Source organism: Anomaloglossus baeobatrachus, chromosome 3, assembly GCF_048569485.1.
Source record: "Anomaloglossus baeobatrachus isolate aAnoBae1 chromosome 3, aAnoBae1.hap1, whole genome shotgun sequence".
Classification (NCBI taxonomy): Eukaryota; Metazoa; Chordata; class Amphibia; order Anura; family Aromobatidae; genus Anomaloglossus; species Anomaloglossus baeobatrachus.
In genome coordinates, this window is record NC_134355.1 from 270,919,119 (window position 1) to 270,936,324 (window position 17,206).

General features: G+C 42.6%; 1 protein-coding gene across 2 annotated transcripts in view; it reads left to right on the top strand.

Moving 5' to 3' along the window:
* LOC142295178 (uncharacterized) overlaps positions 1-15,632 on the top strand; it is a 61,701-nt gene extending 46,069 nt beyond the window's left edge. For both annotated transcript variants that reach the window (XM_075338252.1, XM_075338253.1), the window contains 4 exons: positions 1,925-2,076; positions 5,294-5,411; positions 12,443-12,579; positions 13,023-15,632. In XM_075338252.1, coding sequence (XP_075194367.1) covers positions 1,925-2,076; positions 5,294-5,411; positions 12,443-12,579; positions 13,023-13,805 — 1,190 coding nt within the window. In that variant the 3' untranslated portion in view covers positions 13,806-15,632. The remainder of the gene's footprint in view (positions 1-1,924; positions 2,077-5,293; positions 5,412-12,442; positions 12,580-13,022) is intronic.
* The last annotated feature ends 1,574 nt before the right edge of the window (positions 15,633-17,206 follow it).

Below are 17,206 nucleotides of genomic sequence, written 5' to 3' on the forward strand. Positions count from 1 at the left end.
CTCAGGTGTACAGCCCCTGTAAGTGAGTGTGGGCAAATGTGTGAACGGCAGAGAAAACCAAATCTCATTAAAGCCAGCAATACATGTTATACAGTACATATTGAAATACAAATGCAGCTATTCTTTGTGGCGATCAAGGCACAAGGGCGCCACATTGGCCTGGAGAATCATACTGAAGGTCAGATCATATGATAAAATGAATGGTGTCACTCAAAAGTACAACTTGTCTTGCAAAAAACAAGCCCTCACTCTGCTATATCAACAGAAAAATAAAAAAGTTATTGCTCTTGGAATAAGGCGAGGAAAAATTGAAAGCATATGTACAGTACAGACCAAACGTTTGGCCACACCTCCTCATTCAAAGAGTGTTCTTTATTTTCATGACTTTAAAACTTGTAGATTCACATTAAAGGCATCAAAACTATGAATTAAAACATGTGGAATGATATACTTAAAAAAGTGTGAAACAACTAAAATATGTCTTATGTTCTAGGTTCTTCAAAGTAGCCACTTTTGCTTTCATTACTGCTTTGCACACTCTTGGCAGTCTCTTGATGAGCTTCAAGAAGTGGTCACCGGAAATGGTTTCCCAACAGTCTTGAAGAAGTTCCCAGAGATGCTTAGCACTTGTTGGCCCTTTTGCCTTCACTCTGCGTTCCAGCTCACCCCAAACCATCTCGACTGGGTTGAGGTCTGGTGACTGTGGAGACCAGGTCATCTGGCGTAGCACCCCATCACTCTCCTTCTTAGTCAAATAGCCCTTACACAGCCTGGAGGTGTGTTTGGGTTCATTGTCCTGTTGAAAAATAAATGATGGTCAAACTAATCGCAAACCGGACGGAATAGCACGCCACTGCCAAATGCTGAGGTAGGCATGCTGGTTCTGTATGCCTTCAATTTTTAATAAATCCCCAGCAGTGTCAGCAGCAAAGCACCCCCACACCATCACACCTCCTCCATGCTTCACGGTATGAACCAGGCATGTAGAGTCCATCTGTTCACCTTTTCTACAAAGACACGGTGGTTGGATCCAAAGATCTTAAATTTGGATTCATCAGACCAAAGCACAGGTTTCCACTGGTCTAATGTCCATTCCTTGTGTTCTTTCGCCCAAACAAGTCTCTTCTGCTTGTTGCCTGTCCTTAACAGTGGTTTTCTAGCAGCTATTTTACCATGAATGCCTGCTGCACAAAGTCTCCTCCTAATAGTTGTTCTAGAGATGAGAAGGTGTGTCCAAACCTTTGGTCTGCACTGTATGTAGAAATCAATTAAAAATAACCATAAAAGAAAAACTAAATTTAAGTGCTATTGATAACATTGTTGTTGATAATAATGTAATCATTTTGGTTATTGTGGCACAGAGTTAAAGAACCACTCCAGATGTCTTTCTTTACAGTGCTGCAGTGGTGCTTGAAATCTAATCCCCTGACCTCTGTCATACTAACCTGGCATCTTCATCTTTTTCTGCGCTGTTCTGGTCCCATGGTACTATCTTGTGCCTGTAACTGCTGATTGGCCAGAAGTCAGAAGTAACGTCACAAGTGCTCGGTACAAGTCCATGACAGCCAGAACGAGGCTCTCATAGAGATGCTTTGAGTTGTGACCTTTGGAGCTCCATGAAACACTGGAGCTGCGAGTCACAAATCTCCAAGAACGACTGGAGCGGAGGCAACAGAAGGTGAAGCTGCCAGAAGGTGAGTATCAGAAAGGGGTCAGGGAAATGCAATTTAAAGCACCTCTCAAGAGGCGCAATAAGAAAACTACTAGAGTGGTGCTTTAAGGGTCTAGGCTGTTTGTTTGCAGCTCTTTCTAACTACACAATGGTGACTCTAATAATAATAATAATAATAATAATAATAATAAAAGCCTGTGTAAAAAAAGTTAACATTTCATTTACTACCAGTTTTTTTGTTTTTTGTTTTAGCTGTACTTGATCCTCCAAAAGTCAACCTTTTTCTTACCAGTACCTCACTAACAATAAATTTGACACATGTTACTGGAGACCTTAGTAACATTTATGAAGCAATAATATTTTATAAAATAAACATTATTGGACTCGGTACCTATATATCTGAGGTAAGCCATTGTTCAAATCTGCTGTATTAAAAAAAGTACCAGAAATTGAGTGTAACGTTACAAAACAGGTGCAATACATGTAGTGTGGCCTTTATATATTTATTTAACAAGTTTCATATGTAGAAGGGAGTTTTTCCACCACAAAAGTGCATATTACTAGAGATGAGTGAACCCAAGGTTCGGTGTTCGGACTAAACATAGACTTTTCCCCCCAAAAAAACAGAGCTCGAATTCAGAGTTCAGCTGCCTTACATATGCAAAACTACTCGCGTGAGCATCTCTGTGCTCGGGTATGCTCGGTGCGCAGCTCAGTGTTTGAACGGTGCACACTGCAGGTAACAACAGTGTGATCAGATGTAGTGTGCACCAAGCAAAAAAAATGGAAAAACTCTACTCACCTGCCCTTGGAAGTGATCTGTTTATGGCTGGCTGCATGTGGGCAGAGACGCGAACTACCCAATTAGTGTCTTCCGTCGGGGCTCAGGTCAAGTCTGAGTCCCAAACTAAACCGTCCGGCTGAAGCAGCCGAACTGAAGTTCCATGGGTCCACTCAACTCTACATATTACACTACGAGATAAGAGTTTAACAATGTTAGTGCTAGCATGCACACAATGTGGGTGTGAGCACTCTCCCATCTCTGGCTCATATCCATAATGGCCGCTCATAACATTGATAATGAAGGGTTGAGAGCTGCAGCCACAAACAGGAGCATGTGACGATAGCTCCCTGACATCATTTTTAGTCCTTCCTTGGACCACTTTTGGTAGGTAATAACCAATGCATACATGGAACACTCCACTAGACGTATCATTTTAGAGATACTCTGACCCCTTTTGGACCTTGTCAGATTTACTTAGATTATTATACACTGTGTGCAGAACTATTAGGCAATTTATATTTGTGATGATTAATTTTATTATTGAACGACTACAGTTGCACGATCTGTTTTGGATATCTGTATGGCCCTCCATGTGTGTCATCTACAGTATGTCTCATCTGTGTGTCTTTGTGACAAGTCTGAGTGACATCCGTGTGTTGGAAAAAAATGGATGATACTGAGATCAATGTTTTTTTTATGTGTAAAAGATGTGCAAAGATATCAAAATACTGGATAGTTAGGTATATAGATAGATAGAGAGGGTAAAATAAGCACTTGATAGTGTTACGCCTACCACTAGGAGTCCCTGGAACACCAGAATGATGTCAGGCACCTATGTGTAGTGATGCACTAGCCCGCTAGGGGTCACCGGTACCCAAGCGGGGATAGTCTGCAAAGTAGTCGATCAAGCCAAGACTCAGAAACCAGAAGGTCACGTCAGTACAGAGTAAGAGAAGCCAAGGTCACGTGCGAGGTCAGTAAGCCAGGAAGTAGCATCAGGTACAGAAGGGGAGCAGAGCCATGGTCAGAGTACAAGCCAGGGTCGGGAGCCAAGAGGTCACATCAGTACAGATGGGAGAGCAGAGCTGAGGTCACACAACAAGCCGGAGGTCGGGGAGACAGGGAGCAGAGACAAGTCAGAGGACACTGAGGAATGGGGAATGGGAACACTAGGTAACAGGACAAGATCAGGACAAACTCGAGGGAACCAGAAACATACACTGCAGAGCAGTAACGTTACTGGCGGCATTCAGGGTGGAATGGGTCCTAGCTAAGGCAGAGGGATCCACAAGAATGAGGCCCGACCAAATAGGCACTTCCCACCATGCCTAGACAACAAAGAAAAAACACAAAACACAACCACCCATGGCAGTTCTCACACATGGTATTGCAAGATCAGACACCTGTAAGGTGCAGTGAACTCATGATGTCACCGCTCATCACAGTTGCCCACTCTTGCGCAGTTTGTTGCCACGGGTCTTACAAAAAGTATTGTGAGAACCATGGCAATGAACTGCGGTAAATTCATGACTGCTCTTGGTGGTTCATGCACGATTGTGTGAACCACATACTGTTATCTGCGGTGCCCTCATGAGGACATCACAGTTCACTGCCATGGTTCTCACATAGCACAGTGTGAGAGCCGGCAGTGGTGCTGTCCCAGACAATAGTAAACATTCTGTTCTGCTAACTAGCTGTACAAACTATGCATCCATCATCTATATATCCCTCTATCCATTTATCACTTTATCTATTTATCTATCCATCTGTCTATTGCACATCTTTTACACATAGAAAACCATTCATTTTAGTGTCATACATTTTTCTGCTACGTGTCACATGGATGCCATCTGTATGATATCCATATTTGACCCATGCTGCTGGAAAAAAAAAACTGACTCCGTGAGAATCACCCAGACACACAGCTGTTTCACATGGGGACATAGTCCATGTGAAAACACGGAGGTGTGAAGATCTCTATTAACCTTTATCAGTATGCAGGTGAATATGTCTCAGGTATGTGTGAAAATGGACACCACACTTCCTAGAGACATGGAGGTGTGAAGGAGGCCTAAGAAGGATACACAAACTCTCAATAGGGTTTAGGTCAGCTGAGACTATATCATTACTCATTCCTCTATAAATATTTTACTGGCTGGCCAAGCAGGGGAGTACTTTGATGCATGTAATGGAGCATTGTCCTGCATAAAAATCATGGTTTTATTTAAAGATGCAGAGTTTTTCCTGTATCACTGCATAAAAAAGGTGTCTTCTAAAAACTGGGAACTGTCATGTGCATAAACAATACTTATCTGCAGATGTAGGGTTAAGCTATAGGAAATTAGCGTTAAAATACTGGGTTTCCATCCTACTGAAAACAGGGCTGATGGGAGAAAATATATTTATTTTCTCCCTGGAGCCGCTCACTGTCAGTCATAGAGGCATGCATGAAGTTCATTTCCTCCTGATAAGCCATGCTTTAAGTATGGCCGCTAGGCAGCATTTTATCATTATTTACATGCAGATTAACCCTATATATGAACGTAAATAGTATTTTTTCGTCATGACAGAACCTTTTAACCTGTTATGTAAACATGTAAGTTTAACTGTTTGATTTCAACCACATTTATCAATTTAATAAATTAAGACCAGTGTGTTGATGTTATTCATTGAAAGCAAATAGTGTAAAGGCATGCTAGGCACATAGACCAGCCATTAGCATGGTGTTTCATTATTGTTAGAACTCATAAAGGGATAAGTATGAGAAGTTGATGAATATTACAGAATTAATCATATGCAATGATTTCAACTAAATGTTATCAATATTCTTCATATAGGAGCCCTACTATAAGAAAGACATTTTAGAATTACCAACAAATATTTGTATAGCTGCAAAATTAAGTCATCCCGCAAAAAGTAACTTTTCAAACTATACATGTATAAAGACTAAAACAGGTAAGATACAAACTAGAATATCTAAAATGTTTAATCTCATGTAGAACACAAATGTGCACATGCTCCGTTAGGGAATCTGCATGGAGTTTGACTAAGGACTTCTATCTATTATTCATTACAAATAACTATTCTGTACGTGCAGCGTTAAGTCAACCCTGGCAGATCTGATATATCTTAAATACAATGAGTAACAGCGAAATAATTGTGGTACTAAACCCAATTGTTAAAAGATATATTTTAATTATTCATAACAACAATATAAAATAAATTAAAATTAGCAAGAAGTCCATGTGGGTTAGCTATACCACAACAATCAGTGATTGTTTTGTCTTGTTGGTCTACTAGGCATTGCTCCCACCTGGACAGACTCCTACTCCACACTGATGAGGGGCAACACCCCGAAACAGCTGTCTGTGGATGGATACCTGGCCTTGGTACTTCCCTTGTCATATCTTTAAACTCGTCAAGAGTTGGATATTGACTAAAAGGGCCACTTAATATGGTGGTTATGGTGGTCTCCTAAAAAGAGCCACTCCTTGGCTAGGTCCTTCCCGGAGGGATATCTGGCTATTTTTCCGTGTCGAGACTCCTAACAGAGGCGCCATGGACTTTTTTGATTTACAACAATTGTAATGTAATGGTATATATACTCAAGCCGATACAATTTTACAAACCAATGATCACAGTAAGATAGGAGGATATCAGGAGATATTAACTAATCTTCCGTGAACTATTCAATAAGTCCAAAATTATATTGTTATCAATATCCCCCAATTCAATAATAAGTTGTAATCCGTAGTGGTACCACTACATCTTACGGGTTAGTATCGTTTACAACTTATTACATTTGCCCTACAGTAACCTGCTAATCCTTTAATAAATGTGTATTCAATAGTTACTAAAATTAATTAACCATCTCACTAGTAAAACAATGCAACAACCTTTTTTTACCTGTACATCACTCACTCCCATTGCTATACAGGCACTCCCCTTGCGTTACAGTTCTCTGTTTTGGGCCTATTTGGTAGAAATTCTGTGCATTGACAATGTTAAATAGTGAAGGGTCTATGGCCCTTTTGCTTTAGTCTTTGCACAATTTTAAATTATGCTACATTACTAGGTTATTTCTCATCTTACTGTTTAGTCAGGGTGAGTTGGAGGTGAAAATTGCACCCCCTTTATTCAATTTGTTATGCTACTGATATGAAAATAACTATGACACAAAAATCCACAAAAGGAATTTCAAGGCCTAGTTATGGCATAATATTAGTTTATCCTTAACTTAGGCAATTCATTCTTTAATACTGGTGTCCTGCTCTCAGAAGCTGTGGTGCACATGAATGGGGATGAACTGCATCGCATGCACAGCTGTATTGTTACACAGTGTTTGGACTGAGAGGCAGATGGTGGTCTCGTCTGCAGGAGCCGGTAAGACGGCTCGGTGGAACCGAGGTGGACCGGGACAGGGTAGTGGCCCGCTGGTACCGACCCGGGGAACCGACCCGGAAACCGGAGCACAAAGGGGGGTACTCAGACCCTGAAGCTAGGCCCAGAAACCACTGGGGACTAGCTAATTAACTGATTGAGGCCCGAACTTTAGGTCCTGGCCCACCCAAAGTCCCGACTGAAGACAACAGCCCAAGGAGGGCGATAAAAGGCCACCGCCACGGCTCAGAGATCCCACGGGCCAGCATCTGCGGGCAAGGGCTCCTTAGGCAGTCACAAGCCGGGAGCAAACTCCTGGAGTTGCAAGCACAGACAGTCCACCGTTCTCAAAGGTGCAGGAGAAAGACAGAGACCAACAGCCGGGTGGGGGAACCAAAGCGCAGCCGGCTGCGGGCACCGACCACCATCACCTTGGTTTACCAGAGACTCGTGTGTTTACTAATAGTGAGTACATCAGCACCCTCCGGTCGCCCATCTGCCTGCACCGCCAAGCCCCAACGGGTCCCGGGTAGTGTAGAGCGGACCCGGATCCGCAAAATCCGGATCCGCACGGTTTGAGCGCCCGATCCGAGTCCGACCAGTACCCGGGATGCACGATCCGGATCCGGTATTTTTTTTTTTCTTTCTCTCTCTCTCTCTCTCTCTCTCGTCCCGAATCCGGCTCTCCATTCATTTACATGGCCGCGGATTCCGGATCAGATACGGACTTTGGCGGCAACCCGATCCGGATCCGTCGGACCCGGATTATGATCGATCCGCTCAACTCTACTCCCGGGGCCACCATCCCTGCCCACGGAGGGGTTAACAAATTGCTGCACAACATCTCCCCCGGGAGCCCCGTAACTGCAGTGGTGCTGTCCAATATCACCACACACCGTGGGTGGCGTCACGAACTCCGTACGGCCCAGCCCGTACATCTACCTCCTACACCCACCATCCCATCACCTCCCCTTTACATTTGAAGTGACTGTGATGCCCCCGGGTCCGGAGACCCTCGAGCCACCTAACAGAAGGGCCGGATCCGAGTGGCTCAGCTGCCACCGAGAAAGGGGCGGTACACTTATGAATTACACAGACATGCTCGGGCATCGACCAGCTGTGTTCTCAATAGTGATCGGGGTTGCAGGAGTTAGTTTCTGCTAGCCTATTGGCTACCTCTTGGATTACATGTTATGGGAGACCTATTATAGTCATGCCCCACCTTTTTAAGATGAAGTAGCCTGTCTTCCTACTTTCCTCCTTATCACTGTTTGTCTAATACCTGTCACGGGAATGATGGGTATCTGAAGCATGGACACATAGTCTTGACCCTCAAACTGGGGACCCTGCGCTGTCCCTCATTCCAGAGGTGCGCTCGATGGTAGTGAAGTCTGGCCAGCGTGACAGTGACTCTTGTCCGAACCCTGGTTTAACATCCCCTCTCCCCCACACCTGGGGAGGGCTGGGACGAAAGTAACAAACCCACAAATATTGCAGACATGGGAGAACCAAAACACATGCACACTGCAATCAGACTTAGGGGAGACAAAACTTACACAGAACGAAATATAATACAGGGAGGAAATAAACTGACAACAGGAATATTTCCAAACCACACAAGATCATACAACAGATCACCAGAAACTGGATCTGCTTAAACCGGAATTGCTGAAGCACAGCTGGAGCTATTATCAGTGATGAGGAACCGAATCCAGCACCTTGCAAAGGATGGCTTGAGTGGTAATTAGCAACTTGAGCTGCTAGTAGCAGTTCACAAGACAGCAGGAATTAACTACTGCTGGACTGATGAGCAGTGAACATAAAACAACCAACGCCCGGGTCTGACTGAACAACAAAGATACTTCAGACTGTCAGACTCTAAAGTGTGAACAGAGTCTGACACCGCCATGACACCAGCGAGTGCAGAGTATAACACCGCATGACAATACCACTGTGTGAATTTGCAGTGTGATAGTTTTAGTTTCCCCTGTTTGTCCTTATCTGTGGGTTCAGCCACTCCTGTCTCGTCCCTCCCCTGAAGTGAGGGGGTATTAGATCAGGGCTGTTCAGCAGCAGGGCAAGGAAGGCATCCCAGACTTTGTCACCATTAGACATATATCTAGGATCAGGGACAGCTATGGAACCCCAAGCCTGAGGGCCAGGTTAGGAGCCCCGGTTCGCGGTTATCCCATCACATTGCATGATATGTATAGTAGAGCTTACTTGTTCTTTATTCTGAGAATGAGTGGGGAAAGATAAACCTACACTAATCATGAACAGAACAATAATGTAGATGAAGCACCATATGGATGGTGCACATCAACCTGGTGGTCTTCATCCTTCTAGCCCACACACTAATGAAAAACCCAAAGTGGGGTCAGCAATAGCACACAGCATGAAGATCTGATAGTTAACACATCTTCTTTTTAGCTCAAACCATGTGCCATGTGCTGTTGTCTACTTTCTTTTGGATTTTACTTTCATGAATGAAACATTGATGGTTTACCACTAAGCTAAACAACTAGAAGAGGGAAAATTACTCTGCACTTACTATCAGTGATTGAAGAATATGGATCTAACTATGAATGATATTGAACAAGCAAATTGCACAATATAAAATTCTTGGTGACAGTGTTTGGTTAAGAAGATAAACAAGCAGAATAAAATGACTAGATGTCCCTTTGTTAGCTTTTTTTGTGCTTCCAATGCTATATGGTTCAACAACTTATCTATTTCTATTGAAGCTGCACTCCATACAGGTCCTATCTAAATGAGAAAGCAGATCAGAGTACTGATGCAATAAAGCTGGCAACTGAAGGGACAAAAACGAAGCCGCTCAAAGAAAAATGCTGGTGGTTGCTTTTCTGAAGTGGCTTAGCTGGCGGCTTTACCATAGACGTTGTCGGCGTCTATTTCTATATACTTGTAGGTATGCGGGGTGGTTGGCTTCCTGGCAGAAGCTGCCCAAAGAATGATCCAATAACTTTGTTTAACCAATTCAGGATTTCCAAATCCTGAAGTGATTAAAAGATATAACTTTATCATTTAAGATGTCTGCAACAATGTCTCTTCGACATTTTTGTGCACCATATTCTTTTTTTGGGGAGCTTTTGAGGCGCATTTTCATGCGGATTTCTGGCAAAATCTGCCTTAAAAAGATACTGTGTATACATTCCCTAAAAGTGTCAATAAAAAGTATTTAGACTGCAATTTCTTGTACAATTTATATGTGACAATAGTGGAAAAAATATCTGTTCGCATTACATTCTGACTCTTCATTCATGTGCATGCTTGAAAAGTGCAAACTGTATGCAACTTTTGACCTATTCTTTTAATATTAGCATATACAGTGACTTCAAAAAGTATTCATACTCCTTTAACTTTTCAAATTTTTTAATGTTATACCCACAAACTTAAATATATTTTATTGATATTTAATGTGTAATAAACAACACAAAGTATCAAATATTTCAGAAGTATAAAGGAAATTATATATGGTTTGCAAAATATTTTAAAAATATAAATTTGAATTGTGACGTGCATTTGTATTCAGCCCCCTCTTGTCTGATACCCCTAAATAAAATACTGAGTGACCAATTTTCTCCAGAAGTCATCTAATTACTAAATTATGGCCACTTGGCTGTAATTTATTCTCAGTATAACTATAGCTATTCTGTGAAGGCCTCAGAGGTTTGTTTGAGAACATTAGGGATAAAACATCATGAACACCAAGGAACCCATCACACATGTCAGGAATAAAGTTGTGGAGAAGAGTAAATCAGGGTTAGGTTATAAAAAAAAAAATAGCCCAAGCTCATCACACAGTGACTACCAGGGTCCCGTAAGGTGTAGGTGGACTCCCGGTGAGCGTCGCAAGACACAGGGTACAGAGAAAAAATTATACTGATACAATGATGGGCACTTATGGGAGGGAAAGGGGAGTGGGAGCACAGCCTAACACTCACCTGAGGCTGATCCCTGCACTCCCTAATGGCCCTAGAAGGGTCCTCTCCCCCCGCCCACCAATCAAGTGCCTAGGTCCTTGCTGGCCCTAAACTCACCCTTACTAGTGAAGTCCAGTGAGATCACTGCAAATGAGACAAAACAAGATACGTAAGACAAACAGGTGGGGAAAGACACAACAAAGAGTACTCCAAGGTTTCTTCAACAGGAACTTCACAGCTGCAACAGTAACAACATCACAGCTCAGCAGAGACAAACTCCTTCAACATGGTCAGCTTAGGTATGCGCTTTAGCAGCCATAGGGAGGAGTAAGAAGTGGATATTTATAGCAGAAGGGAGTGGCTATAGATGAGGTTACAACTACCTGTTAGATCACTGCAGGATAGAAATGAGCATTAACCCCTTCAGTACTGTTTGGAATTAAATACGCTCCAACTCAAGGTAAATGATGAGTGAGCACTAAAGCGGATCTGTGATCCACAATATGCTGAGACCTTCTGATCCCAGATCCCTCTGAGATCACATCAGTCCATGACACACTCATGATATCTTTGAATCTAATAAAGTACTGTTGAAGCCATCATTAAATAATAGAAAGAGTATGGCACAAATGCAAAACTACCAAGATATGATCGTCCATCTAAACTGACATCCCAAGCAAGGAAATCACTAATTACAGAAGCAGCCAAGAGGCCCATGGTTACTGTGGAGGAGCTGCAGAGATCCACAGGTCAGAGGGGAGAATATGTGCACAGATTAGTCATATTTCCAAAAATCTTGCCTTTATGGAAGAGTGGCAAGAAGAAAGCCATTTTTTTAAAGCAAGCCATAAGTAGTCCTGATTACAGTTTGCAAAAAGACATGTAGGGCACACAGCTAGCATGTGGAAGAAGGTGCTTTGGCCACTTGAGACCAAAGTAGAATGTGTTGTTCTAAATGCAAACTAACAGTGTGCATCACCTGAAAACACCATTCACACCATCAAACATTGTGGTGGCAGCATCATGTTGTGGGGATGCTTTTATTCAGCAAGGAGAGGGAAGCTGTTCAGAGTTGATAGGAAACTGGATAGGGCTAAAAAATGGCAATCCTTGAGGAAAACCTGTTAAAGGCTGCAAAAGACTTGAAAATGGGGTATAGGTCCACATTCCAGTACAGCAACGACCCTAGACTTACTGCCAGAGCTACAATGGAACAGTTTAGAGCAAAGCATATTCATATGTGTGAATGGCCCAGTTACAGTTCAGGCCTAAAGCTCATTTAGAATCTGTGACAAGACACAAACGTTTCCATCCAATCTCACTGAGCCAGAACTATTTTGGAGATAAGAATGGGCAAAAATTGTACAAATACACGTCCCAATTTTCAGATTTATATGTTTCAAATATTTAGAAAACCATGTATCATTTCCTTTACACTTCACAAAAATGTGTTTGTTTGTGTTGGTATATCACATAAAAATTCCAATACAATACATTTAAGTTTGTTGCTGTAACATAAATAATTATGGAAATATTCACAGGGTATGAATACTTTTTGAAGGCAATGTAGGTATTGTATATGCCTATGCATGGCAGGGTTATAAAGACTATATTTGTTTTTTGTAAATTCACTTTATGTAACTTACAGTTATTTTCTTACAGATAACACTTCTGAAGAGAGAATACACATTATGCTATATATTTTGGCAGCTTCTATTGTTATCTTTGTAGTTTTTGGTGCAGGATACAGTGTCCATAAATATATATATGTTGGAAACCTTGAACAACCACAAATTCTTGTAAGTATTGTAAGGCTATACATAAACTATATTATACCTTATTCATATTGTAAGACTATATTACACTATTATTATACTATGTATAATATTATTGTAAAATCTATGTTTGATATAAAGTTATTTTTCAGATTGTACAGTATATGCATGTCCACATATGGGTTCTGTTGATTAAAATATGATGTGTTTCTATTACAAGAATAATACTGGAAGATGATAAAATAATAGATGATGAGGATGGAAGATGATGATAAAAATAGATGATGAATAATGATTACTATTATTACTGGTTTCTGATGATGGATTACTCCCATACAATATAGAATAGATGGAATATATGGATAGGGGATATATAGTGCAAGTGAAATATACTAGACAAAAACAAATGGAAGAAGATGATTAAATGAACTGTGTTAATATGTTGTTATTTCTGGTCTTTGTTTCAGAATATAACCTCCAACAATAATAACAATGTAGTCTTCGTTGATGGTTATAATAATGTAACAATAAATGTCATCAAAATCGAGACTAGCAAGAGTAATGAGAAAAGCAGCAAGATGACTGACAAAGAAGAAGAAACAAAGGTTGAGACAGATCTGTACTTCAAAGATGATGGATATGATACCAGTCATTCACTAGTTACAAAAGATGATGATCATGGCTACGTCAGCCTTGTGGTACAAGCGCCAGTCACTAAGCCAGCAGCACCAGTGTCCTCATATGACATGCCACATGATCTTGTACCTAAGACATCATTGGCATCAACAGCAACTTTAAACAAGGAAGACAATCTGTATGGGCGAGTCAAATGTCATTCCATCCAAAAAAAGAATAAGGAAGAAACTTATCAGAAGGCAAATATGTCACAACAACCATTTACATACCTCCCAAAAAATGATCAAAATCTCACTAAATCAGATGTATTAAGTAATAAACTGTATGAAATAGAAGAATCTGCTATAGGACAAGCTGCTGATAATATAGATGGGACGGATGCCACAGACTTTAGTGACTGTGATACTCTCTTTGTAGACTGGAGTCCTACCAGTCGTCAGCTTTATATGCCAAACTTCCATAGCAAGGCAGTAGATGAAGTTGGCCCAGAAGAGTGCCAGGAAGTGAAAGGACTTTTAGCTCATCTCTACAAGCCTATGCAAGTAGAAGAGAACTCTGAAGAACTGACCTGTCTAGAGCAAAAGTGGGGTCTCCATGTAAAAATGCAAGATTAAGCAAACCTATGTATTCAGAAAAAAACCCAATACGTCCTTAGTAGTGATGGGCGAGCATGCTCGGCACTGTTTAGCACTCGATCCAGCATTGGGGTGCTTGGGTACTCATGGAGGTTGGCCGAGTATCACGGATGCTTGAATGTTGAAACAATGACCACAAAGCACAGGCTCGCTTCACTACATGATGTGTGCAGGCACCCCAGTGAGAGCCATTCGCAGTCTCTAAGTGGCTCTCACTGGGGATAAAGAAACATTTTTGGATGTAGTGTGTCAAAAGAAAAAAGCCCACCCTAACTCCCCCTGGAAATGCCCACTTTATGGCTGGTTGTATATGGGCGGAGAGCCGAAGTTCCTAATCATTGATTTCCATTATACTCATTATTCGTGGTTAGTCCTTTCAGAGCGTCTCGACTTGAGGACCGATCACCCAAACATTTCAGTGCTCGCCCATCTCTAATCCTTATGTTATTTAACAATACCTGATATCTGTCTGCTTAATACTTAGCTACAGACTATTCACACTAGATAATCTTATATTTTTATATGTATAATCTACAAATCATGTTGTTCATGCTCCTTGTGGTCAGTAATGAAGGATAATGTTGACATTACATATGTGAGTAGGGCTATATTACCCTTGGATTTATGCTATTCATACAGCATATTCACAATCAAGTTTTCCACCCTGTAGGAAAAGTGTATGCATAGGCAGATATTCAACTGTTTGATGCCAAACGGGTATTTTTTTTTGCCAAGAGCCTACTGATGAGGTATCATTTGAGAACTTCCTTGGACATATAAGAAGATGCTAAGCTCTGCTGAATACCAAAACTCAGTTACGAATGTTCTGTTGTTTCCTTCTTTAAACTACTTTTTATTAACCCAACTGTGAAGTATGTAATAAAAAAATCTATACTTACCTGCAGACAGACCTCATTCCTCTGATCTCAGTACTGTATCTTCAGCTGGCTATGTGGTGCCCCTGACCTGGTCAGGCACTACAGAGTACTACACCCATGCTGAGACAGTGCTTCCAGGTAATTCCAAAAGGCCAGAATGAGGTGTATACACACAGACACATACCAACCAGGTCTCCCACACCTTGAGAAGGGGACCCTTGGGTAGCCCTGAAGAGGTTAACTTTCAATTCTCAGCAAGAGGTGTAGGTAGGGGCTGGGAGCTAAGATGCAGTGGCAGTAGGAAAAGGAAGAGGAGCAAGCCAGTCTGGGGCAGTGCACAGAAGTTGCTGAAGGAAGCAGACGTACAGCCACGCTAGCCAGACCCTGCTTGTGTGGTAGCTGTTAGCGGTGAGTACAATGACCAGAAAGTCAGCCTGAAAGACACCTGAAGAGAGGCAGTCGAGTACGGGGATTGCTGGTAACTATGCACGCACAGGGAACAGGTCCCTAGACCCAGATATCGATCTACTGATCTGCTAAACCTGCCAGTGAGGGGACTAGAGGTTCCTTACCAAAGATACAGAGCTCGAGCCTCAGCAGCAACAGAGGGACCCATAAGGACATAGGGCCAGAAGCCATGTCACCAGGTCCATGCTGCCGGCAAAGGGGCCAGAAAGAGAAGGAAAGGCAGTAGCAACTTTCCCTGGATGAATCCCACAATACTGCAAGTCAGGGGTTATCCGAAACAAAAGAAGTGCAAGGAAGGCGAGTTAATAGCTACCCTCAGAACGGCCTGCAGGAATTCCTAGTTCCACCTGGTATAATCTCAGCATCGCCCGGGTATCTCACCAACCAACTAAAAGTGAGTAAACAATAAAAAGACTTTCTGGACTGCGACTGAGTCATTCTGCGACCTGTGGTTCCACACACATATATCCGAGCCCCTGGGTCCAGCCTCACTCTCGGGAGGCCATAATACCAGACTGCAGACACCATCAGCCCCAGACGCTCGATAAATTGCAGTGGCGGTCACCCCTCATCCTGACCGCAAAACTGAGAGTGGTGTCACGACTAGATATGAAGAAAACCTGACATACCTGTAGCCAAAAGGGTCCCTACAGAGAAGTCCCCACAGTGTCCTACAGGCAACGGCTGCAGCGCTGTGGTGGGCGACTCAGCTACCTGACATAAACAATGCCTAGTGATTGCTGCTGTCAATCAACAGAGGCTGATTGGCTGCAGCCTTGTCCAAATGGAAAAGCATTGTTAATCGGGCTATTATCAAGGGGTTGGTTGTTCAGTAGTGGATAATAAGTGAATGACGACTCTCTATGTAAAGACACTCAATACATGAACAACCACTGACCGTTTCTTTATGACAGGTACTGTAGGTGCTTAGTCTTCTGGAGTCTCTGGAGAAGAGGCTAATTAATCCTCCTGCCGTAGGAACAAACTGTTACTAAAGGTTCCTGTCCTTAGAGCAGTTTTCTGTCTATAAGTAGGATTTGGAGCAATTTCTGATTTCAGCTGTTTAACCCATGGCCCGATCAATAATTGGAGAACATCTCATGGATAATGCCCTAGGGATAACTGTTCAGTGAAATGTTGCCCTATTATAGTATTGTATGTTAGTGTTGTTGCTGCACAGTTTTGCTGGGATTCTCAAAACAACTCTGCAAAAATGTGGTTGTAAAAACACCACACTAAGGCGGGCTTTGCACGTTGCGACATCGCAAGCCGATGCTGCGATGTCGCACGCGATAGTCCCCGCCCCCGTCGCAGGTACAATATCTTGTGAAAGCTGGCGTAGTTAAAATTATCGCTACGCCGGCTTCACATGCACTCACCTTCCCTGCGACCATCGCTCTGGCCGGCGACCCGCCTCCTTATTAAGGGGGCGGGTCGTGTGGTGTCACTGCGACGTCACATGGCAGGCGGCCAATCGGAGCGGAGGGGCGGAGATGAGCGGGATGTAAACATCCCGCCCACCTCCTTCCTTCCGCATAACCTACGGAAGCCATGGTGATGCCGGTAGGAGATGTTCTTCGCTCCTGCGGCTTCACACACAGCGATGTGTGCTGCCACAGGAGCGAGGAACAACATCGGACCGTCGCGTCAGCGTAATTATGGATTACGCCGACGCTGCACCGATGATACGATTACGAAGCTTTTGCGCTCGTTAATCGTATCATCGAGCCTTTACACACTACGATGTCGCATGCGATGCCGGAAGTACGTCATTTTCAATTTGACCCCACCGACATCGCACCTGCGATGTCGTAGTGTGCAAAGCCCGCCTAAGACAGCAATGTGTGAATGCAACCATAAGAGAATGAAATAAAATACATTTAATTGTATCCTCAAAAAGAATGACAAAAATTGTCATTATGTGTGTGGGGGGGATGAAGCATAAAACCAGGCCTCATACTGCCGTTTCGGAATAAAAGGGTTATGGTTACTGAAGTGCAGAAAATAAAATAGTCATGGATGGTCATATCACCT